At 35.0% G+C, this 25,843-nt stretch overlaps 1 protein-coding gene across 1 annotated transcript in view; it reads right to left on the reverse strand.

Annotated features, from left to right (window-relative positions):
* Positions 1–595: 595 nt before the first annotated feature.
* LOC135955508 (uncharacterized) overlaps positions 596–25,843 on the reverse strand; it is an 86,664-nt gene continuing 61,416 nt past the window's right edge. Inside the window, exon 4 of the mRNA XM_065505858.1 lies at positions 596–745. Coding sequence (XP_065361930.1) covers positions 596–745 — 150 coding nt within the window. The remainder of the gene's footprint in view (positions 746–25,843) is intronic.

The following is a 25,843-nucleotide window of genomic DNA, read 5'->3' on the forward strand; positions in this document are numbered from 1 at the left end:
TACTCCAGTATTTTGGTGACCGCGATTTTAAACCGATTTTATCCATTTTTCTCTTATGGTATTAACATAAGAGAACGAGAAAGAGATATCGTAAAGTTACTCGATATCAAAATATAGTAACTTAACTTAAAGTTCTTAATTATTTTGTAAAGTGTTCCGATAAAATCGGGGAATATTTGGAACCGCGGTCACCAAAAAACTGGAGTAGGGTGGGTAAAAATTTTGAAAATTAAATTTTCAAATGCGAATATCTCCTAAGCTATAAGATAGCTACGGCGAGGTTTTATGTAGTGCTCGACCAGGAGATTCTATATGTGCAATTTTTTTTAAATCGGAACACAAACGAAGAAATAGGATCATTTTAAAAATTGAACATACCCGAGGTGTCCTACTTTGGGAACCCCTGGTCCCGCTCCTGGTGGGCTCATGAGGTCCGAATTCAAAACTTAAACTCGACTACACTTCCTCTTTGCGCATGAGAAATTTCATTCACAAATCAATCGGCGTAAAGGTTTAGAAGTTACAGATTTATTTCCCTATTTTTTAATCTCATACCACTGTGCGTCGTATATATTTTATTTATAAGGAATACGACTTAGCAATGTGGTGGATGATCACTGGAGGAAGAGACCATTTTGCACTTCTTTTGCAATTGTCCGGCACTTGTTGATCTGCGTGCCAGGTTTTTAGGTGTACGCTCCTTTAAAAACCTCTCCGAATTATCTGGTATTAAGATGTCTGATGCCTTTCAAAAGAAAACCAAGTGGTTATTTAGACCGGACATGCAAACGGTACCTCATAGCGGCCCCGTATCTGTCGCATGAATTCTCCTCTCCCCTTCTATCTATAATTTTTTTTACAACTACACTCTTACTTAACTTATCGCCACCCTCTTCTTTATTTTTTCTCTTCTCTTCTTTATTTTTCTTCTTTACAGGTAACACAAAGGGAACATTCAATGGAGCCACGTGTACACACGGCGAAAGGCTTTGGACGATTACCTGGAATCTAAGCAATAATGCTAGTTCTTCATTTCCTAAGGTATGACCAACCATTTACTGATACGGTTGATAAAACTAACCTTTTGGTTGAATTATTTTCAAATAATTAAATCTTACTGGAAAGCAATCAACCACTACCCGCGCTCGAAAGTGTATCAGCAACTATGCCAAATATATTATTTCGCGCTTTCGCAGTAAAAAGGTTTTGTTTGCGGTATTTTCCGGTAACAAAACATGATCATTCGGTTTAATCAGTCGTTGCCTAGAATGTGTTCTTAGCATTATGGTCTCCAGTGATACAGTGATTTAGTGATTTAACAAATTTATTTTATTAACTTTCAGTTTTTGAAAATCTAAGTGTTGAATATTTTCGTGAAATTACTAAATTTGGGTGAAAATCTTTAACACAGATCGTAGTAGCTTGAAGATAATCTTCATGAAGATCAAACAAGCTTTTATTAATATTGCCGAGCCTCCACATGCCTTCTTTTTAATGTTCTTAGTATCATAAATAAGATTTCCATTCATACCAAATGAGCTTCTAGAAGTCACATGTGTTTCTGAAATCCGCATCAACAAATATATCGATAACAATAATATTCACATTATTCAGAGTGTGCTTTGCCAACAAATGCAACAAAATGTTTAACTCGAGTTACTACTTTATTCCCCAATTTACCAACAATGGAAAATGCCTAAAATAAATAACTTTTAGCTAATGAGTCAAAGGTTTGACACTGGTTAAATAAATCTCAGACTTGAACAAATCCTTAAAGGAAAACCTAACTACCGCCTTAAAAAACAAAAAGAGAACAACAAATTCGAAAGCCCAACAACTACACATCAGTAAGATGATGAATACGTACTGCACTGTGTGTTGTACGAGAGCTCCTTACAATTTCACTGAGCAACGATAACAAGTGGGATGATTTATTAATTTTTGCCACGATCTTTTTTTTAGATGTAGAGATGTTAACCAATATGGTAACAAACAATCTGGTGTACTTTATTGTTTGTAATGGCCCAGGTAACCTGCTGGAATAACATACAATAGCTGATTGATCATGGTTTAAGAAAGAAAAAATTAAATAAATGATAAAGGAAGTAAAAGGAATATTGTAACGAAAACATATTTCTTTGGTGTAATTGTTAAACTACCAGATCCATCTAGTTTAAATTGATTTTTAATCATAAACAAAATGGTCTATCAACAGGCACAACACAAAAACAAAACATTCGCGATCGTTGGACATGCAAGCAATGATCTCTTCCTTTTTTTCTAGTAGTTTAAGTTGGTTACTTGCTTTACCAGCAACATGGTTGTTTTAAGGCAACGCCTTCTGTTTTTTGCTCTCTACTGGGATGGTTGTTTTTGGTTTTTGTAGTTTTGGAAAGGAAGTTTGTAAAAGCCAAGAATGATTGGATTTAGTGGTGTTTTTCGTACTTTAATTATGAAAAATTGCCAAGATGACAGTGAACATGAATTAAATCGTATGTTATTAAACACTGGGTGGTTACTGGCCTACAAAAAAAAAAGGAAAAAGAGGAAAACAAAAAACGGTTAACCAGGACCATTTCAGACATTCAATTCCAATAGCTTGGGAATGTGAAAAATTGTATTAAATACTTTATGGCATGAAATGAATCGCAAAAAAAAAACAATACAAAATTTTATGGTTTTTAAAAATCTTTAAATGTTTGTCTTTAAAAACTTTCAAAACTTGAGAGATAATCTGGAGTTTGGGTTTCTTTTCTTTCTTTTTTTTGTGATTGTTATTGTATATTGTGTCAACAGCATTTATTGGGTGGCGTTATTGGCGCCAACGATTGCACGTTCCAACGATCATGTAAGTTAAACGCAATCATTGTTATTTCAGTTGACAACGAGCGCAAAACGAATGGTAGCCAGCATCCTTTCGCAGAGTAGCAGAAAAAATAAATAAAAAATAGGGAATTTTTCTTTACACTGTGAACCTGACTGCAATTTGTGTTATGTTTTTTTTCTTCTTTCCTTGCAGAATTGGACGCCATCATCAGCATCATGATCATCGTCACAAGTGAACACAACAGTAGTGGTTTTAATCTGCTTTTTTTGGATTAGTGTTGAGTGAAAAAAATGGAAAATATTTCATTCTTATTTGAAATACTAAAAAAAAAACAAAATTAAACCATAAACATCCTTTTCATACCGTGACTTGCTCAAAAACCATCATCATCAATGGTATTTGGATTTCATGCCCACCAGCATTGCTGGCCAAAAAAAAACTAAAATATAAAGAAATACAGCAGCAGGCAAAAGACCCAACTAAACGAAACAAAATTTGGCGATAATGTCATTTAAGAAATTGCTGGCTTTTTGTGTGAAATTGTCAGCAAATCTTTTTTTAAAACAAAAACTAAATGGGGAATCTGAAACAAAAAATACAATCACGCAATCGTAACAAGGCCTATGGAATGGCATTGAAAATAAGTGGAAGGAAAAGGTTTCCTTCTAAAAAGTCTAGTAACTTAATTCAGTACACAAGTAAACCAAAAAACTACTATGAAGAGAATATATTTGTTATAAAACTTATGCGAGGTCTAATCCAAAAGTTCGCAATATGCATTCTGATGAAGACATGGTACTTGTTCTCAATAAGCACATAAATTTGGACAATACATATATTTGGTCAATTCACATGGTCTCTTATCATGTTATATTGTCATAATGTCCAAATATTTCAAAATGGTTTTTATTGCTTTTCAAGCAAAAACTGTCCTAAAATAATACTAATCTGTATGATATGTTTATTGTGTTATCGTAACCAACCAGCAGAGACCTGCGCCGAATGGCTAAGAGTCGGTTAAGCCGAGCTGCCGAGTCGTGATATATTAGGACATTATGACAATATGACTGATAAGAGACCTAGTGAATTGACCAATTGTGTGTATGACTTGAAACTGAGGGATTTACAATAGATAGCGTATCTCTTGATCGAGGTTTATAGTTTTTAATAACTTATATGTCATTTATTCTCACTTAGTTATTGAACATTATAGCGTAAACAACAAAGTTTTTTTTTTGCTTCGAAAATTTCGAATTTTGTACCAACAATGCGTCATTTGCGGGAAGTTTTGCTTTACTTTTCAATTTGTTCCACCATCATATATAGTACGCACAGCACGTCAGCCAAGGCCCCAGTCACTTCTAAGAATGCGTCTGATATAACTTGCAACGATAGTCAGCTTTTCTCGCATCACATCGTAATTCCAAGATACTTGACCTGAGTCACGTATCAGAGACTAATGTCGACAGATCGAACAACTGGGGGACGTGACCTCGATAAGCTGCCTTTAAGCAACATCATCACAGTCTTATCCCTCGATACCACAACACCGACACTGTTCCCCCTCTCAATGACTTCACGCATGGCCTGCCCACATTTTCTCTCCAGTTCAGCACGAGAATGACCTTCGATTAAGATGAGCAAGTCATCCGCGTACACACAGAGTCGGCAGGAAGCCGCCAGAGACCTCAACAAGGGATTCATCAATAGGTTTCAAATAAATAGATCACAGATAGACCCCTGAGGGCAGCCCCTGGCAACATTCCTGCAAATATTAAACTTTCCTACCGCTGAAGTAACTACTCCATAGGGTTAGCTCATGACAGCCATCTAATCGTAGTCTATCGAGAACCTCTCTCCAAGACATATAATCAAACTCACCCTTAAAAGCAACATCACGCGTCCTCGACGGATTTCCCTTCCTTAAATCCGAACTGAAATTCAGAAGCCACCTCATTGTAGGACTCTCGCAGTCTATACACCATCATCCTTTCAAGTACCGGAAGGTGCGAGGATCAGTCCTCACTTTATCGGCCGACATCAGAGCACAACAACTTTATCCTGGTAAATAGCTCGCACTAATACACCTCCCAAATACTGACTCCAGATATTACGGTATGGCCTTCCAGATGCTTTTACACATCTCTCCAGTCATACAATCAATACCCGGAGATATCCTACTTTTGAAGCGGTATATGCTATCATCAACTTCCATTCTCTCCAGTGAAGGAGGACAAACAATCTATTCATAGGGAAGACGATCAGCCGATTTCGCCCCCGGCAAGAAAGTCTCAAGCAAGGCGTCCGTGCATTGCATACGGTAAACCTTACCCCAGGGGTCCTCCCTGTTGTCCTGTATAAAAGTACGCCTTCAAACACACGATTCTGTCCTTGTAGGCACTCAAGGCAGCCATATACCTAGATTTTCTCTGAACCAGATCTTCGGCATTAGAACGCCTTGCATCGGAAAACAAATATCGCCCAGGCCAGTCAAAAAAGTTTGAAGACCAGAATTAGAGACATATTGCACGAAAATTGTTGTCAAACTCAACAAGAGCTTGCAAAATCATTGGCAGCTACTCAATCAGCAATTTCAAAACGTTTGCAAGCAGCTGGATTCATACAAAAGTATGAATAGGGTACCATACGAGTTGAAGCTGAGAGACCTTAAAATACAATTTTGAATGTCTGAAATGCTGCTTGAACGCTATAAACGAAAATAATTTTTCAACCGAATCATTACTTTCGATGAAAAATGGATCCATTAAGATAACCCGAAGCGTAATAGCTCGGCCAACCAGCCGAAACGACTCCAAAGCCAAATATCCATGGCGTCATGGTAATGCTCCGTATTTGGTGGAACCAAAAGGGTCCTATCTATTATGAGCTGACCAGACCATCACAGGGAACCTGTACGGAATGAAGCTGATTCGTTTAAAGCGAGCATTGGTCGAAAACGCCCAATGAACCTATAATATTCCATCATGACAACGCTCGGCCACGTTACAATGCCTGTTACAAACTATTTAGAATGAAGTGGTGGGGAAGTTTTTGCCTCACCCGCCTTATAGTCCAGACCATGCACCATCTGGCTACTATTTCTTTCGACCGATACAGAACGCTCTCTCTGGGATATTCTTTACTTTGGAACAGACTATCCGAAATTGGATTGATTCGTTCATGACCTCAAAAGATGAACAGTTATTTTGGCTCGTAATCCATATGTTACCAGAATGATGGGAAAAGGTCACAACTGACAATATCCAATTTGAATAAATTTATTAAACAAATGTTACAAAATAAAAGCTAAAAATTTAAAAAAAATCCCACCAAACTGCTGGTCAGTATAATAGAATTGGTTTGATAACAAAATCGTATAGCCTTTATGTGTTTTTTAGAATTGTTTTTGAAGTGTAGGAAAATGGCCGGGACTGTGTATGCAGGTTCCACTATAGTTTTTTACCCAGAATTAGTCCAAGATATTTGCTATTGTCGGATAATATTAGTGACAAATTGAGGGATTTTGTTTAGCCTAGCGAATAGTAACAGTTCTGTTTAAGTTGCATTAACACCCAGTCAGCCTGAGTCCATTTTCATAATAATATTGGGGTAGATTCCAGTATTTCTGCGAGTATTTTATAATTTTTGGCCATAGGATCTATGGCCGCCATTTAGTTCGCGTAAGACATTGTAATGCAATAAGTTTTTGTCGTGGTCTTTAGCAGAGTATTGTTATTAAGATTCAAGTAGATACCTGGTTTGAGAGATAATCTAATATAGACATCAATGATTCTTTCCAAAGTTTTAATTAGAGAAGAGCAGAACCTGATTGCTATATTTAATTGAAAGTTTTATATGATTTATAGATAATAGTTTATTTTAATGCATATTTCCAACTGTACTTCCCTGTTGTACCTACTCCACATATAACAACAATTTTGTAATAAATACCATTTTTTTATTGCTGCTCATTCAAATGTCCTCTTACTCTCATCACAAGTAATTTCCAATTTACATAACGTCAACAACAGTGTAACACCAACAACGACAACATAAAACTCTAGTATTAATTAAAACTTTTAACAATTTTCATGTTTTCTATTTGTTTACAATTCTCATATTTGTGTATTTTTTATGTTTTATTTTAAATTTTTTGATCAAAAAATGTACACAAAATTGTATCCATCTTTCATTTCATTTGTATGTAAAGTAAAATATTAATTTAACATTGAGTTGTTTTTACATCAATATAAAAAGAGATAGAGAGAGTGTGTATTTTTAACTTTATTTTACATTTTATATTGTTTTAAGGTTGTGTCCATTTATTTCATTTTAGTTTGTTTTTTTTTATTCTAGTTTTTTGGTATTAAATCTAGCCATCACGTTATGAAACCATCTACATATTCATCCATCCATCCATCAGTGTTGTAGTTTTTTCCCATATTTGTATATTTTAAAATTTGTTTTTTTTTTTTTGGGATTAGGCGTAGACTTGTTCAACATGCATCTAAATTGAATTTTTTGTTTTCATTACAATTTTTGTGTTGAATAATTAATTTAAGGTTTGAAAACACAAGAAAACAAGTACTATTATTAATTGTTTAATAAGTTTAACATGACTTGACACAATTTTATTGATAATCGTGTAACAAAAAAGAGGGTTTTGAAGTTAGTGAATTTTTAATTAATGAATTTGTTTTGTTGCAAGAGAAAAACTGGAAAAATTTAGGAAAACCGGCAGCTTATGGTATTTGAAATGGATTGTTCTATTTAATTATACTATTTCAATCATATTTATGTTTAAGTTATAAGAATTTACTGTAATCAATTTTTAATAATGCCAATGATTTGTTGGCACTTGGACGGAATCGGCCCGAGAAACAATTTTCGATGTTATATACACATTTTCTATTCACACAGATCTAATTGCCGTTTTGCTATCGGTAAATATGTGGATTTTCCTGCTCTATATCCCTAGATACTAATAATTTTAGGTATAATTTACGCCAACGATTGATCCTACAAAAGATAGGCAGGCCAATCATAGGGCGGGAAACGGGCTACATAATACCTACACCGAATTTTGATAGAACATTTAAGATCAGAATACCGACGAGGTATGATTGGGCCACGAACTCTGTCCTAAGGGATGACGTGATCTCAATCTACACTGATGGTTCAAAGACAGAAAGAGGCACGGGCTCGGGAATCTTCTCACATGAGCTGGTCCTTTTGATGTCTCTTCGATTACCCGATACCTGCACGTTTTTCCAGGCAGAGATTTTGCCATCGATACAGCCGCGAGAAGAATCCGGGAACTGAATCTGGAAAATTCGACTATACAAATCTACTTGGACAGCCTTGCATCAATCAAGGCTCTTAACTCCAACGTGATTAGGTCGAAATGTCTTCTCAATTGTATCAAATCACTGGCACATCTGACACAACATCACGTCGAGTTGATATTGGTTCCAGGACATGAGGGCATTCGGGAAGATGAAGTATTTGATGAGTGCCCAACCAACGGGTCGTCCCTGGACGTATCTTTTGCGCAAAGGGATATTCACATTCTCTTGGTGACAGTATTGAAATTGATAGATGAATGGGCTTTGAGCGAGACGGAACTCAGGTGGTCAAATATCATTATTTGTAGAATATCCAGAATGCTCTGGCCCAATCTGACAGACGATAGAACTAGAACTTTTGTTTCTTAGTAGGAATTCGATTAGGCTTCTTACGGGTATAATTACTGGGCACTGTATGATTGGACATAAGTCGGAACGTATGGGTTACATACGTTATAGCTATTGTAGAGTTTAGATAAAGAGGAGGAGGAATCGGTACAGCACCTTCTACTACATCTTTGTAGAGCTCTTTTCCATGATCTGGACTGTCTCAGAGATGTGTCACTAGTAAATATGATCAGATTTATTAGAAGTACCGGCTGGTTACCACGGGGACCACAGGAATCTCATAGTCAACGAAATTAGGGAGGGAAACTATTCTCACTTTATGTATGAATTTTCAGCTTAAGGGAATAGTATTTCTAAGGGTACCACAATGGGCCACAGGGCCTCCGAGTGAACTCGTTAACTTGCGAGCAACCCACGTAACCTAAACCTACGCCACCAATATCTGGCAAACTAAGGTCTTAAATTCAACTGGTCCGAATTCTACCACATTCAACTCTTTCACGTGATCTTAATCCGCCAGTGTCTTCACGACATCTAGGTTAACCGAGGAATGCAGGGTATCACTAAATGCGATAGCGAGACGTTCTAGGATAACAATGGTTGTACAGCAGAGACTATATGAGAATGCACGGAGCAGGTGGACTAGGGTTTAACGACTACTGTAGAAGCAGTCGAAACGAAGAAGAGACTGTATCCCACCTATTCTGCCATTGTCCGGCTCTAACAAACTTGAGGGAACGTATTCTTGGAAACCCCTTCTTCTCATGTTTAAATGAGTTATTAAGGGTGAATCTGAGACGCATCTATTCCTTCATCAGAGAATATGGTAGGTTCAACTTCCGAAAGTTGCAAAAAATCAACTACAGACCGATCAGTATAATTTTCTTTACACTTGAAAACTTGGAGCAACAAATGATTTTCTCTCCAAATCAATACCAAAGTATTATTTCTAAGTAAATATATGCCTCATGTAGAATATACACTGGCATGTTTCATGGATACAGAAGGTTTCTGAATAAAGCCTTAATAAAATGTAAAAATACTCAGCACTTCTGGTTGTAAACGAATGGATTGTTGGTAATTTCCGGATACTCTCTATGGAATATTGAGTACCTGCCGCGTAGGCCTAAACTCAGGGTGCTTTTAACATCAGGTAGAAACACCGCTTTGGACTTGCAAATAATATAAAATTAGCAATTCTTCGTTCATAACAGAATGAATCAATGTACAAGCACCTTGCTTAAGAGCTTGATATATCTAATCTATGCCGTCCATAGTCCTTAGTCAATCAGCAAATCCTGAGACAATTATCGAAACAAGACTCCACAGACTCTGTTTCCGAAAAACATTCATCAAGTACCAAGCCAATTGCCAAATTTGTCACTAGCACAAGAATCAGCCATTTAACGCACAATCTTCTTCGCGCGATTTTGGGTTTAAACCAGAGATCTTACGTGCTCCCCAAAGGTACCACAACCAACAAACAGTCAGGACAACTTCTGGGGCTTAGGGATTGCATTTTATAATCGCAGTTATGTTTTACACATTTATACAATACGTCATATGCGAGAAGTTTGGTCAATTTAAAAAAAAAAACTGCCGCCGAAGCATGTTTTCCATCAGTTTCAACGCGCGAGAGTTAGTTTGTTCGTTTCGGTAGTGGTGATTTTGACAGGGAAGGAAAAGATCGCCCAGGCCAGCGAAAAAAAGTTTGAAGACCAAGAATTGGAGGCAATACTACATGAAGATTGTTGTAAAACTCAACAAGAGCTTTGCAAAATCATTGGGAGAAACTCAAGCAGGAAGTTAAAAACGTTTGCGAGCAGCAGGATTCATTCAAAAGCAGAGAAATTGGGTACCATACGAATTGAAGCCGAGAGATCTTGAAAAACGATTACGCTATAAAAGAAAATCATTTTCCAACCGAATAACTCGAAGTATAAAAGATCGCATGTGAAGCCCGGCCAACCAGCCGAATCGACAGCAAAGCCAAATTTGGTTACATTAGGTGGGAGCAAAAGGCTCATATCTATTATGAGCTACTGAAATCTGACCAGAACATCACAGGGAACCTGACCGAAAAACTCCCTGAATATGCGGCCAGACATGAAACCGTAATATTCCATCATAACAACACTCGGCCAGATATTGCCATACCTGTTAAAAAGTGTTTAGAATGAAGTGGTTGGGAAGTAGTTCAGACCATGCCCCGTCCGACTACTATTTGTTTCGATCGATGCAGAACGCTCTGTTTTGGAACAGAGTATCCGAAATTAGCTTGATTCGTTCTTGGCCTCAAAATATGAGCAGTTCTTTTGGCTCGGAATCCATATGTTGCCAGAAAGATGGTAAAAGGTAATAGCTAACAATGGCCAATACTTTGAATAAATTTTGTACTAATGTTTCAAAATAAAATCTAAAAATGCTGAAGTCATACGCCCAATACAAATATCGTTTGCAGAACATTTGAAAAAGGTTATCAGCACAAACATCCCTCAAAGGAAAGCTGGGAACCCTTCAATCATAACACTGAAGCTATTGAAGTATTTACTAACCGTACAAAGAAAGAATATGGCACGGGAAGTGGAGTTTTCTGTGAAAAGTAGAGGAATATACATGAATAAACTGACGAACTCATTCAGCATTTTCCGAGCTGAAATATTTTCCATGTCTAAAGCAGCTAGGCTAATATACATTGGGTCAGTCAACATCATCATACTCATAAACAATCAGGCTGCTATAAAGGTGATTAATTGGTAATTAATTTATTAGATCGCGAGTAGTCAGACGTTGTTGGATTGTGGTTGGAAACTGCGGATGAATTAACACGCACCGGTGCGGATCTTGATACAGATCGATTGTGATCTATACGATTGTGGACTTAACTTTGTTCATAAGACGGCAAAATACCAATTTCGACTTGATGCAGACACACTGTGGAATTATTCTCCGAGATCTAAACACTTTAAAGCCATTTGATTATGGGCAACAGAACATTAAAGGTTTACTCGTTAAGCAAGAGGACATAATGATCTTAGATATTTGCCAATCAAGATTCCACTGTACATGGATGATATTTACAGATGGTGTGGTGAGGAAGAAAACTTCCAATAAACTTTGTGAAACAATTAACTAAAAAAAACAATTCCATTATTTCGCATAAAAATGCATACTTCCTTCCCATCAAATGAATGAATCAGAAAATGCACCAGCAAAATCATTTGCTCAAAATGCTCATACATAAAAATTCCCATACACATTGATCTAATTGTGTCCAGAATAATTTCATTTCATAAAATTCAATATTTTTTTTTGGTTGGAAATTCTCAGATTCCCCCAACTCCATCAAATAATGGTCGTTATCAGCACCAATTTTTTAAAGTGATTTATTCACATGTCCAATTGAATTGTTTTGCGCGTGCTTGATCACCCAAAAATCGTTGGTTTAAAAACAATTATCTTCTCTTATGCCTTTTCTGCTCGCACTCATACTGCTACTTGTTTAGTTACTGATGGAAAATCGTAAAAATGCATAAAATAAATAAGACAAAAAACCCTTTAACTTTTTTTTTTGTTTGGTTTGTTTCTGTGGCTCTTTGTCAACGTAAAGCAACGCAAAATCCTTTAAAATATCATTTCACAATCATGCGCGGAAATCATTCAGATTTAAAAAGACAATTGATGTGCACATGATTGACATGCCATGCTCTGGAAATTGACATTTTTTTGCGGCCAACCAAAATCAACTTAAACCAATAAAACACAATGGCTTAAAGTATCAGTCAGGCCTTTTCTGCATTTCGTATGCGAACGAACAACTTAAAGTCAAGTCACTTGGACGTGTTTTCTGTTTCCAACTGCAACTAGAAAACAATCCACACAGCCTCAAACACGTGAACGTTTTAGGAACGGAAAAAAGTTGTGGTGACAATTCCCTAAACGACACACAAAGGCGCCATGTTAAACAGTAGATTACCTGCCTTCCTGACTTCGTCCGCAAACATTCATCCATCAGTCATCCAGTCAGTCAGTCAGCCAACCAGTCAGTCAGTGCAAACATTTATTTCTGCGACCATCTAAAGATGTTCGTTCGTTCAGGCGGTTTATGCTGACGAGAAGATGAATTTTGTGGCGTCTGATTGCCAATTGTTTGTTTTATTTTTTTGAAACTCCGGCTTCTGTATCTTCTGTTTGAATGATTGTTTTGAGCGCCAAATGCTTTTTTTATTTTGGCTGAAACGAGTGCAAAACGATGGCGCTAAATTGAGTTCAAATCGTTAAATAAACAAAAAAACAAAACAATAAAACAAAAGATCTTCCTTCCTACTTTTTGTTGGTGACTGTTTTTGTGAGAATATTATTATTATTTCGTTTTGTTTATTTTTGCATTTTATTGTTGTGATCGCAGGAATGAATGGATGGATGGACGGATGGTTGATGATCTGCTTGTGACTGCCGTCTGTCTACATGGACTTATTGGAGTTATTGCCTTTTTTGTGCCATATTCAAAGCGAGAATATGCGCATAATTTATGTTTCAAATTGATCGACAGATGATAATGATGTGATCAATTCATGATCAAGTGCTTGTGAGTGGCTGAGTATATCGCTTTTCTTTGTTCCTGTTTTTGTGCTGGACAAAAATTAATTTTAAAATTTTATCAATTCTGCCTTCAACGGTGATCTTTAAGATGTATACAATAGGAGAAAGTTTTTTTTTCAGGAAAAGCTGCTTTAACTAAGTTGGGAAAAGTGTAAAATTGGTTAGAAATAAGGCCCGTAATTCTTTCGGAATTGTTAATTCAAGTTCTACTTTATGTGTTTCACGATAAAAACTTATTACACAATCACATTTTACATCATACTTTAGGGAGAGTTACAATCATTAAATGTGATTCGATTGTAGAATGGCAAAATGGAATGACCGGTAGACAATTACTTACGCTGATGAGGTATGACGATATCAACCTACACTAGCTAGTGATTAGTACTTTTCTTGGACAGTAAATTATACTGAAAGGAGAGATTTAAATTGGGACTTAACGCCAACTACTCCTCCAGAAATTCTATATATACAACTTGGACATTGCGACCGAATGTAGTGAACTGGATCTACTTAACTTACGGATGTACTGGCCATAGTCCAAAGCAGGGAATAACAATAGTCTTACTCAGACTTTCGAGAAATGGAAACGGGTCATATGATGATCTTGTAGGTTTTCGCACATGGATTTCCGGAAATCCGTTTACTCGGATTGCATGATAAAGGAAAGCTTTACACAATGAGGTATTCACTGATGAGAAAAACGCACCGACGTGTTATCTAACTAGTGGAGACGAACACTGGGAAGTCGAATGTACTGCCTTTGTGGAATTTCTGGCTTCAGATCATGTGTTAGGAAATGTCACTTTGCGTGACTTTCTACGTTCATATCCACGCGAAATTAAATGCTCTGGAGAGTAACGGGGTCAAATTCAAGCTAGTATGTATATGACTGTATGAGAGACCTGAACCAAAGGGTAATATTCGAGAAAATCCCGCAAGAGAAGGTGGGGAAATGAATCCACTTGTGTTATTACAAAGATGATATGGACTGTAAACGTACATCGTATCTATATGGTATACAACGAATACGACTTAGCAATATGACGGCGATGATCACCGGGAATTAAACTTTTGGTACCCATGCTGCAAAACTTGGGCTGGCTTACTTTGATTTCTGTAGGAGTTGTCAAAACGAGTAGGAGGAAGAAAACATTTTATACTTCTTTTGCAACTGTCCGGGATTAGGTGATCTGCGTGCCAGGCTTTTAGGGAAACGCTCCTTTATATGCCTTTATTAGGAGAAGCTGGTGATTACTAAGATCATGTGACATATGCGGGACCACTCTGAGATGGTTTTCGCTCTTGGAATTCTCTTTTCTAGTTTTTCTAAATCTTATCTTCTACCTTAAATTTCTTTTTTTAAATTATTATCTTATTAACTTATCGCCTCCCTCTTCTTTTACTTCTCTTTTTCAGATAACACAAAGTGAACAATCAAATGGACCCACGTGAGCTGTACATAACCTAACCACTCATGGATGGGCAGAGTCTCAAGAGCTTTGTGGCCCAAATAGAACATGGCAGGTACCAGATCATTGTCCAAGCAGATCATTGCCCAAATAGTGGTAGGACTTGACTTGCGTGTGGGGCAAATATGAGATATATACTGTGGCTGGGTTCACAATTCCATGATACATTTAATATATCGGTCGTAATAACGATGTATTTTGCAGTATCAGGGGAATAAATTGGCTTTATGGCAGACAATTGGATACCTTTGGTGTATTTCGCCTCTAAATTGTTTCAAACCATTAGATGTCTCCCAGTGAAAATAGACTGAGTAAATGACCCTTTGTAATGTTAACTAGGATGGGTTGATTTAGCTGCCGCCTGAAGCAATGCTGTCTTCGAACGAGTGTCAGATTGTGTAACCAACCTGTCGAGTTAGTGAACTAGTGGATAATTTCAAATTACTAGTGGAGAATTAGTAGGCGTTTCGTTGTCCAAGTCCTCCTACTCGCTATAATAACTTCTGTAGCTTTTAAGTTCTCTGAATGGAGTCTTGACAGTTTAGTCACAATTCTCATTCATTGTTCATTCATACGGGGCCATATTTACGATGCAAGGGGGTTTTTCTCCCATCTTAAATTGGCAATGAGAGATTCTAAGCCATTATCAATCAGTTCACCCTAATGGGTAGATAAAGGTATGTGGCAACTTCTCTCAATGAGATCCAGTTTAATTCCTGCCTTCACAATCCAACCAGACAGACAATAAGCTTCAATATGTCCAGGTATCCAGATAAAGATGACCGACGAATCCCTTGATATCTTCTCAAAGGACCTTCCGACATTCGTAAACATATTCCATGTACTTTAGAAATTTAATTGCTGTCTTACAATTGGTAAAGATGAATTAATCCCTGCCTGATATTGACCCAAAAATGCGGGATTTTTTCAAATTATTAGCTTTTATTTTCAAACATTTGTATAATATAAATTTGTTCAAAGTATTGGCCATTGTTATTTGTGACCTTTTCCCATCTTTCTGGTAACATACGGATTCCGAACCAAAAGAACTGCTCATCTTTTGAGGCCAAGAACGAATCAAGCCAATATCGACTACTCTGTTCAAAAGTGAAGCGTATCCCAGAGCGAGCGTTCTGCTTCGATCGAAACAAATAGTATTCAGACGGGGCAAGGTCTGGACTATTAGGCGGGTGAAGCAAAAATTTCCCAAACACTTTATTTTAAATAAATTTCAACGGGTATTACAACATGTGGCAGAGCATTGTCATGATGGAATATTGGAAGCATATTCTGGGCGTTTTTCGGTCAATGCTCGCTTCAAACGAATCAATTGTGATGGTCTGGTTAGATCATAATAGATAGAACCTTTATCGTCCCACCAAATACATGGCATTACCTTAGCGCCATGGATATTTGGATTTGGTACCGATTCGTTGTTTGGCCGAGCTTCACATACGTTATTTACGCTTCGAGTCATTGTAATGCCCAATTTCCCTGCTTATGGATAAATCCTACTGCTTACAAACATTTTGAAATTGCTGACTAAGTAGCTACCAATGATTTTGCAAGCTCTTGATGAGTTTGACAACAATATTCATGGAGTAAAGCCTCCAATTCTTCAAACTTTTTTAGCTGGCCTGGGCAATATTTGTCATCCGTTTCAAAATAACTACTTCTGAACCGCACGAACCATCTCTCGCACGTTGAAATCAATGGAACACAGACCCCATAAGCTTTGGGTAGCAATCGGTGTGCTTTAGCGGCACTTTATTCGAATTAAAGAAGTAAAGCATAACTTCCCGCATATGACGCTTTGATGGCACACAATTCGACATTTTCGAAGCAAAATAAAACTTTTTTGTTTACACTATTAAAGATATGCATCCGTCAAAATCGCATACAAGTTATTAGCAACAAAAACCGCGTTCAAAATATACGTCATCTATTTTAAATCCCGAATTTTTAAGTCATTTACCCAATATTTCCTTATTTCGGGCCAGTGCTTATAGACATCACTTATATTAAAGTGATCTGGTAGAAAACAATTTCAAAATAAGCTGGGCTAATCTCGAGCCGTCGGTGAAAATGTTGATGTCTTTCTGCGTTTTGTATATGTCATTCCCATCTACTCGGTATCTTTATTCGGGTATTCCCTTTATACCTGGATTCAATTTATAAATAATTTAAGCATGTCCATAATTCCTGTGTTCATTGCAGTATTAACAGCGATTGTCATTACTGAAATGTCCAGTATTTCAAGCTTTAACTCATTTAACTGTAGAGGTCAAAGTTAAATTGTTTAAATATTTAAGAATGCAACATTTTTTATACATTCGATTTTCATATTTCAATTGGCTATTTTTATCTATGTGTGTTTGATGGTTAAGCCTGCCCACCTGCAGACACAGAATTGCATTTGACAGATGAATAATTGTTTGAGTATGTTAGACTGTTTGGCTGATGTTGTCGCCATGTTATGTAAAAACTTAATTAAACCATTTTCTATCCAAAACAAAACAACTAAAAAACATATAAATAAAAGTCTCGAATTATTACAGAAAACATGAATATGATGAATGTTTTATGTTTTTTGTGGCGACTGATTGGAATTTTAAAAATAAAAAAGGAGTATAAAATGAATAAAAAAAAAACGTTATGGGTTCTGTAAATTTTCAAATTTTGTACAAATATTTAAATAACTTTAATATTCAATTAATCTAAAACCAAATATTATTTTATGAAATAAATGTCTGGTAAGATTGTTTGTAATCCAATTAATTCCTTAACAAAGATCGAGTGTATTGATTCAAGATAATAAAGAGAGCAAATAGAACTGGTATTCAAGTCAGTAGTCGGTTCTTATAGCCTCCAGCTGCGAAGAGAGTTCGGCTATTTACATGTACACAATATCTATCTATTGATATACGATGAAGAGCCTGCACAAATCGTAAATTTTATTTTAATTAATCAAGTAGGCAATTAAGACCTTTAACTATTTAGAACCTCCCTATCCTGATCAATTTTTGTAATGATAAACGTTAAAATGGTCGTCAAGATAGGTATAATCTCCATTTATTTGTATTATTGCTTCGTTATGACAAAATTGTTAGTGCTTTTGCTCAGACAACTTTGTTTTGACAACAAACGCCATTAATTGTTATGATAAATATTTGCCAAGTATAGACAGCGAGTTACACTTGAAGTCGAGGAAATATTCTCAATGGACTATCTTATGTCGCTCTCCTAGAGATTCGATATTTAAAATTCCCTACTTTTGCCGTTTTTCAAATAAAGAATTATGAAAAGCAATGATTTCTATTATTTAAAAACACAATCTCCCTAAGTTACTCCATTTTACACCCCTTTATATACTAACTTAATAAATCCCTCAAAACAAAAATTTTCTTTTTACATAGAAATTTCATTTGTCAATCATCTGTTGTCTTAAACACTTAAAATCAAATTTATTCAAAATCAGAAAGTGTCAGTCAGTCATAGTTTGTGTGTATTTTTGTTTTCGAAATTATGAAATTAATCACAATTAAATGTGTTACCAACCAACCAAACATCACAATAGAAAACTACAACTGCTGCTTGGCTTTAGGTAGTGTCTTTCTTTAGATTTGATTTTGAGAAAAATCTCAACATAATAACGAAATCTTGTCAAGAAATTTGTTGTCTCGTCTGCATTTGCAGTTGTTGACATCGTTCATTGTGTTAAATTGTTAATTCTTACATTTGTCTATTTAGTATTTTCGAAGACGACAAATGTTTTTCACACATTTTCATAAATAGAAAAAGAAAAAAAGTAGTTTGTTGTTCAAAATACTGGCAGCTTATTTGTTTAGAATTTAAAATTTGTTAATATAAATTGTTGTTAATATTAAAAATATTGAGGTTTAAATTAAATTTAGTTTTAAGTAAAAATAAAAAAAAATCCGTCGGCATTCTATGGGAAAACGAAAAAAGTTTGATTATCATATCTCACTAAAAGAAAACTTATAAAAAACTTGAATGTACCTTTGTAAATCGAAAGAAAGTATGAAAATAGAGTTGTCAATGCTGAAAGAGACCTAAAGGCGAGGCAAAAAGGTAATTCATGCTTTTATCTAGGATCCTAGTATTTCATTCAACCCGCGCAGTCCTGATCAAAAATCAAGAAATCTATTATAAATGTTATTATGCTCAAGTACGTCCAAATAGAAGCTTAAGCATGTTAAGTCCTCAATAAGAATATTCATAATATATATTCGGAATCGACCGATACTAGAAAAACTGCCAAGCTTTTAACAATTTTACATATCTGAGACACCTCACTTAAAGACCCACAGTGCCGCTTAATCTTAATCTTGAATACTCCACCGCTACGCCCATGTGAAATTGTATGTCAATCGGAATAGCCAAATAGAAATGGCTCATATATGTCCAAAATATTTTGATGACCCACTGTGCATCCGTGTGAAATGTATTGGGTCTCTGACCTAAAAATTCGGGATTTACAATAGATGGCGTGTCTTTTGAATGTTGTTTTTGTTTTAAATAACTTATATGTAATTTTGAACGGTACATATCTGTCATTTATTCTTACTTACTTATTGATGAAAATTATAGTGTAAACAACAAAGTTATTTTGCTTCGAAATTGACGAATTTTGTACCAACAAAGCGTCATATGCGAGAAGTTTTGCTTTACTTCTTTAATTTGAAAAAAAAAAATTGCGGCTGAAGCACATCTATTGCTCACCTAAGCTTATGGTGAATGCGTTCCATCAGTTTCAACGTGCGAGAGATGTTTGCGAGAGATGTTTTTGCATGTCCAAAATTATGCTTGAACGCTATAAAAGCACCGAATCATTACTTTCCATGAAAAATTGATCCATTACGATAACCCGAAGTATAAGAGATCGTACGGGAAGCCCGTACAACCAGCCGAATCGACACCAAAGCCAAATATCCATGACGCTAAGGTAATGCTCTGTATTTGGTGGCAGCAAAAGGGTCCTATATATTAATAGCTGCTGATATCTGGCCAGACCATCAAAGGAAACCTTGCTCGAAAAAGTCCCAGAATATGCGGCCAGACATGGAACCGTAATATTCCATCACGACAACGCACAATGGTTGAAGAGTGGCCGAAATTCATTTTTTTCATGTTCGCCGATTTGGATAATTTTTTGGTAATTTGTTGTCAGATATCAAAATTTTATGATTCCGTAATATTAGGCTAATATATTTATTATTTGTTTGGACAGACACGATCGAAGTTCATATATGTTCGCTTGTTTAAAATGGCATGCAAATTTACTGTATATTCAGTTTTTTGGTACAATCACAGTAAACTTATCATTTGACTTTGTTGTATATTTTCGTAAATGACAATTGCCATAGATGAGATTTGCATTAAAAAAAGTTGGAAAAAGTGCCATATAAAAAATTTCGTAGAACAAAATATAAACAACATCAAAATTTCAATGTTCATCAACTTCAGTGGACTGCATCTTTTTAGCGCTGTGGAGCGCTGTTTAACGAAAGATGTCAAATTACAGCTTGAAGTCTCAGCTAAAAGTTAAAAAAAGATTCAGCTGCTCCTACCTGCTCCTTTTCAAAAAAAAAACAGTAAAGACTATAAAGTGAAATAGTGATAAAGTAACAAAACATGAATTTTCGTTCATGCATGTTGTTGTTGCCATAATTCTTTAGTTATAGGAAGGAGAAATTTATCTCCTTTCCTGGGTGTTTTGTTATTTTTTATACTTAAATTATTATGTAAACAGAAGCCGTCGATCAACGTCAAATCAGGGTAATAATTTTTATTTATTTATTTGTTTAGAGGGACAAATCGGACTATAAAAGTCTTAATAAGTCCTTTTTAATATTACTTTTTATTATTTAAAAAAAATACTTATTCATGTTTTTTCTATGGGAGATAGGCGTAAAAGTGGGCGGATCAGGTATATATTTTCAGGAGCCCATTCTACAATTATAATATTTCTTTTTTGAGAAAATTGTGTTGATGCATTAAAAATCAAGGGAGTTATGAAGCTTTTTCAATACAATTTGTATGGGAAGTGGGCGTAAAAGTGGGCGGATATTTTTTAAATTTCACACAAATGATTCTGAGTGCTTAAAAATGCTATGTGCCAAAAATCAATGCCGTAGGTCAAAATTTAATTTTCACTTTGTATGGGAGGTGGGCGTAAAAGCAGGCGGATCATTTTGATTTTTAATTTTTTTCTTGATTCAAACAAAAAATGCCTATGTGCCAAGATTCATTGTCCTTGGACAACTTCTTCTATTTTTAGCCGCTCGTTGTATGAACTTCAACCAATGTGCAACGCTCGGCCACATGTTGCAATACTTGTTAAAAGGTATTTAGAATGAAGAGGTTGGGAAGTTTTGCCTAACCCGCCATAGCCCAAACCTTGCCCCGTTCGACTATTATTTGTTTCGATCGATGCAGAACGCTCTATCTGGGATACGCTTTATTACAGAAGAGAGTATTCAAAATTGGTTTGATTCGTTCTTGGCCTCAAAAAAGAGCAGGTCCTTTTGGCACGGAATCCATATGTTGCCAGAGAGATGGGGAAAAGGTCATAGCTAACAACGGTTTTTAAAAAAAAAAAAATAAAAAATTGGAAATGGATTTGGAGAACTTTGAACTTCTTCGGCCACTGATGGAAATGGGCAGTCAAAGTTAGACGAAAATTTATATCAGATTGAATTATTGAATTCAGAAAAGCTCTGATATATTCTGTGAAGTACTGAGCTAATTCTGTTTGGCTTTTATTCTCACATAAATCCTTAATTAAATCATAAAGTAAAATTACTAATTTTTCAAAATTTGTTTAACAAATTTTAAGAAGTTTGAAATGGAATTTTGAAAACGTTTAACTACATTCAATAGGAATAGATTAATGTTTTTTATTTCAATAAAACCTTCAGTATTTATTTTCCATGCACTGGGTAGTACTATTATGAATTGGTTTTATTAAAACTGCGCAAAACAGTATAAAGAAATTATGTATATTGACGATATTATTAACAAAAATCGCGTTTTTTCCGAAATCCTTAAAATTCAAATAAATTATTTTTGACAATTATTCTAGTAGCAAGTTGATTTTCGATGTTCGTGTCAGTACCTATTTCTTCCACAGTGCCAGGCCTGATGTAGCTGGTATTAAGGATACCCTATTGTGAAGTTAATTAAGATTTCCGGCGGTTATATTTGATGTTGATACCATAAATATTTCTTAAACCGCCGCGCAGTATTGTGTGAATCCAATTCATTTCTAAATTCTTTATAATATAGAAAGAACAAGTAAGAAAGTATGGTCGGCCAAGCCCGACCATATAATACCCTACACTAAGTAAAAGAGTAAAAACATTTTTCTTTTAAAATTTCAATAATTTGTATTTTTGAGTGATTTTCGGAAGTGGGCCTTATATGGGGGCTATGACCAATTATGGACCGATCACCCTGAAATAAGTTCGTGTGATTTATGTCTATATTAAAGTTAACTATGTTGAATTTTGTGTGTTTACCAACATTTTTAAGCGATTTATGCACGTTAAAGTGATTTTCGGAAGCGGGTCTATATGGGAGCTATGACTAATTATGGACCGATCGTAACAAAATTTGGTGACATGATTTTTGTGTATATAAAACTTATTTGGAGCGGAATTTGTGGAGATACATATATAAATTAAACATTTATGACCGATAAAGTCCAATTTCGGGAGGACATTCGTATGGGGGCTAGGTGAAATAGTGGACCGATTTCAGCCAGTTTTAATAGGCTTGGTCCTTGAGCCGAAAAAATAATATGTACCAAATTTGATCGAGATATCTTCACCTGTACTCTGCGCACAAGGTTTACATGGACAGCCAGCCAGCCAGACGGACGGACGGACATCGTTTAATCGACTCAGAAAGTGATTCTAAGTCGATCGGTATACTTTAAGGTGGGTGTTAGACCAATATTACACACATCTGCACAAACGCATAATACCCTCCCCACTATGGTGGTGTAGGGTATAAAAAGTACCAAACTGTTTATCCGGATATGACCCTCTCGGAACCTACACTCTCGAGTTCACAATAAAATAATGGTAGTTAATTTTTGTATAACTATAGGAATAAATGGTTAAAATTTTATCAAATTTGAATTAATAATTTTGAATAAAATTAATTTTCCCGTTTTTAACCCTAATGGATTTGAATTCCCAAAAAGTACCAAATTTATATTTAGTATATTTTGCAAAGTAAATAATATAATATAAATGTATTTATATTCTTATTGGTTTGAAGGATACATAGGGAGCCAAAAAAGTACTTTTCTCCCCTTCGAATTTCAAAAAAGTACTAGACACCTGTCTGCTTATGTTTTAATTTGATAAAGATGCATGTTTTTTGGTATCTGTAATATTTTAGAAGATATAAGGTTACCGATTTTACCCCCGTAAACCTTAGAATTTCCAAAAATCCTTTCATAGTGTATCTACATAGGCATAATGGAACATGTAGTCCAAATTTCATGTCTCTACCTTTTGGCGTTTGGGCTGGACGATGATGAATCAGTAAGTCACTCAGTAACGTTACTCTTCTTTAATATATATAGAAGATATATGGATTACAGCAATAAGTTATTTCCTTCGTCAAATTCCAAAGCAGTCTAATAAACATATTTAGCATTCCCCTAATAACAAACAAATTCTTTTAATGAAGGAAGTAAAATCATAAAAAAGACTGAAAATAAAAAATGTCTTTTAAATTAATGTAAAAAAAAACTAACAGTCGTCTAAAAATACTGGCAATACATCATAAAACGTCTGTATTTAAGTTTCCTTTTACACATGTCAGGGGGCGTTACCTGGCGGTATCATCAATTTTCACAAAAATAAGAAGAAACACGCCCACTCTGATGAAATAATTTGATTCTTAAATACAAATAGAAAACCAAACAGTCAGTCGTACACAAATTAAAACGATCCATTTTATACCAACCGCATCCCAACATATTTTCAAGTACTTAGAGATACTTTATGCGGCAAGTACACTTTTGTAGCTTGTTTTTTTGTGTTATTTTTTTGTTGTTTAAATAAAATTCAAATTCATGTATGTACGTTGTATGTAGATGAATACTTTCGGTTTGTTTGTTTTTTAAGGTTCCTTTAACAAAGAGGAAAATTGTTGTGCCACCACAAAAAAAAAAACGAACAAAATACAATACAATACAATCGCAATGTAAAACATGTGTTTTTCATTTTGTTTAATTGTAAATTTTTTTATTCCTTCATTTTGTTGTTGTTAATTCCTGTGTCTGTTTGTTTATTTATTTAAATGTTGGATTTTGTAGGTTGATTTTAGTAGAACAATTTTTTTTTTTTACAATTGTGGGAGACAAAATGTAAAACAAAATGTTAAACAAGAGAGTAAATGTCGGAATGAAACAACACAAAAAATAAATAAAAAAAAATAAATAAAACGTGTATTAAAGACACGTGTCTTTGTATGGTTTTTCAAAATATTTGACTCCTAAATAACAACTAGATCTATTTACAAGTAAGTAACACTACTAACTAGAAGCCAGCAGCAGCAACAAAAAAAAATTAAAAATTGTTGCTAAATAATGAGGATCAGTAGGAAAAACTGAAAACATTAGTATTGCATGTTGAATTTTTATTGCAACAAATAGTAAACACATGTTCTAACAGTCATTCACACAAAAAGATAGAGAGACAGATAGACAGACAGATAGACAGACAGCCATGGGTACTGTATGAGTGACTGATTCAATTATTGACTGAATCACCATTACTCGACCACATACTGCCTCATACTGATGCATAAATACTGTCTTAATTGCCACCGTATCTTTGTTTCTTTCTGTAGGCAAACAAAACAAAGTTTTCAATTAATTTAATTTATGGACATTTTGTTGCCGGGGCAATTGTATGTGAACGCGGCAAATAATTAAAAAAAACGCCAATAAATGGGCCCCATGAGTAATCAAATGTAGTTGTCTTTTGTTTTTCTTTAATTTTTAAACAAAATAAAAAAACTCGAAATAAGTTACCACCCACTTGCTGTCATTTTAGGAAATAAATGAAAAGTATTCAAGATTTTGAACGAGCACTCATGTTGGACATTGCAGCGGCAATAAAAACTTTAGTTTTAGTTTAGGTTAAGATTTTAATACTTATTGTAAATTTCTCAAAAGAAAGATTCAATAATAATAATAAAAAAAAAATATTTTGAACATAAATTTTTAAATCCATGATCCGATTTAACAATTTAGACAAACTACATAATAAAACAAGTAAGAAAGTATGGTCGGTCAAGCCCGACCATATAATACCCTACACCAAGTAAATGAGTAAAAATATTTTTCTTTTAAAATATCAATAATTTATATTTTTGAGTGATTTTTCGAAGGGGCCTTATATGGGAGCTATGATCAATTATGGACCGATCACCATAAAATTAGGTCGTGTGATTTACGTCTATATGAAAGTTATTTATGTTGAATTTTGTGTGTATACCAACATTTTTAAGTGATTTATGCACGTTAAAGTGATTTTCGGAAGCGGGTCTATATGGGAGCTATGACTAATTATGGACCGATCGTAACAAAATTTGGTGACATGAATTTTGTATATATAAAACTTATTTGGAGCGAAATTTGTGTAGATACATAGATAAATTAAACATTTATGACCGATAAAGTCCAATTTCGAGGGGACATTTGTATGGGGGCTAGGTGAAATAATGGACCGATTTCAGCCAGTTTCAATAGGCTTGGTCCTTGGGCCGAAAAAGTAATATGTACCAAATTTGATCGAAATATCTTCAAAATTGCGACCTGTACTCTGCGCACAAGGTTTACATGGACAGCCAGCCAGCCAACCAGACGGACGGACATCGTTTAATCGACTCAGAAAGTGATTCTAAGTCGATCGGTATACTTTAAGGTGTGTGTTAGACCAATATTTTTGGGCGTTACAAACATCTGCACAAACGCATAATACCCTCCCCACTATGGTGGTGTAGGGTATAATGATACACCCTACAAGAAAAACAAGTTATACTTCAAATAAAAATTTTAAATATTTTTAGGTAAACAACATTTTTTTGCTAAAGTTGCTTTTACATTTTTTGGGAAAAAAAAATTTCAAATTGTTTTTTAATTTTTTTTTTTTTTAAATTTAAATTTTTTTTTTTTTTGTTTTTTCAAACTTTTTTTAATATTT

This window comes from Calliphora vicina, chromosome 3 (assembly GCF_958450345.1).
Source record: "Calliphora vicina chromosome 3, idCalVici1.1, whole genome shotgun sequence".
NCBI classification, from domain to species: Eukaryota; Metazoa; Arthropoda; class Insecta; order Diptera; family Calliphoridae; genus Calliphora; species Calliphora vicina.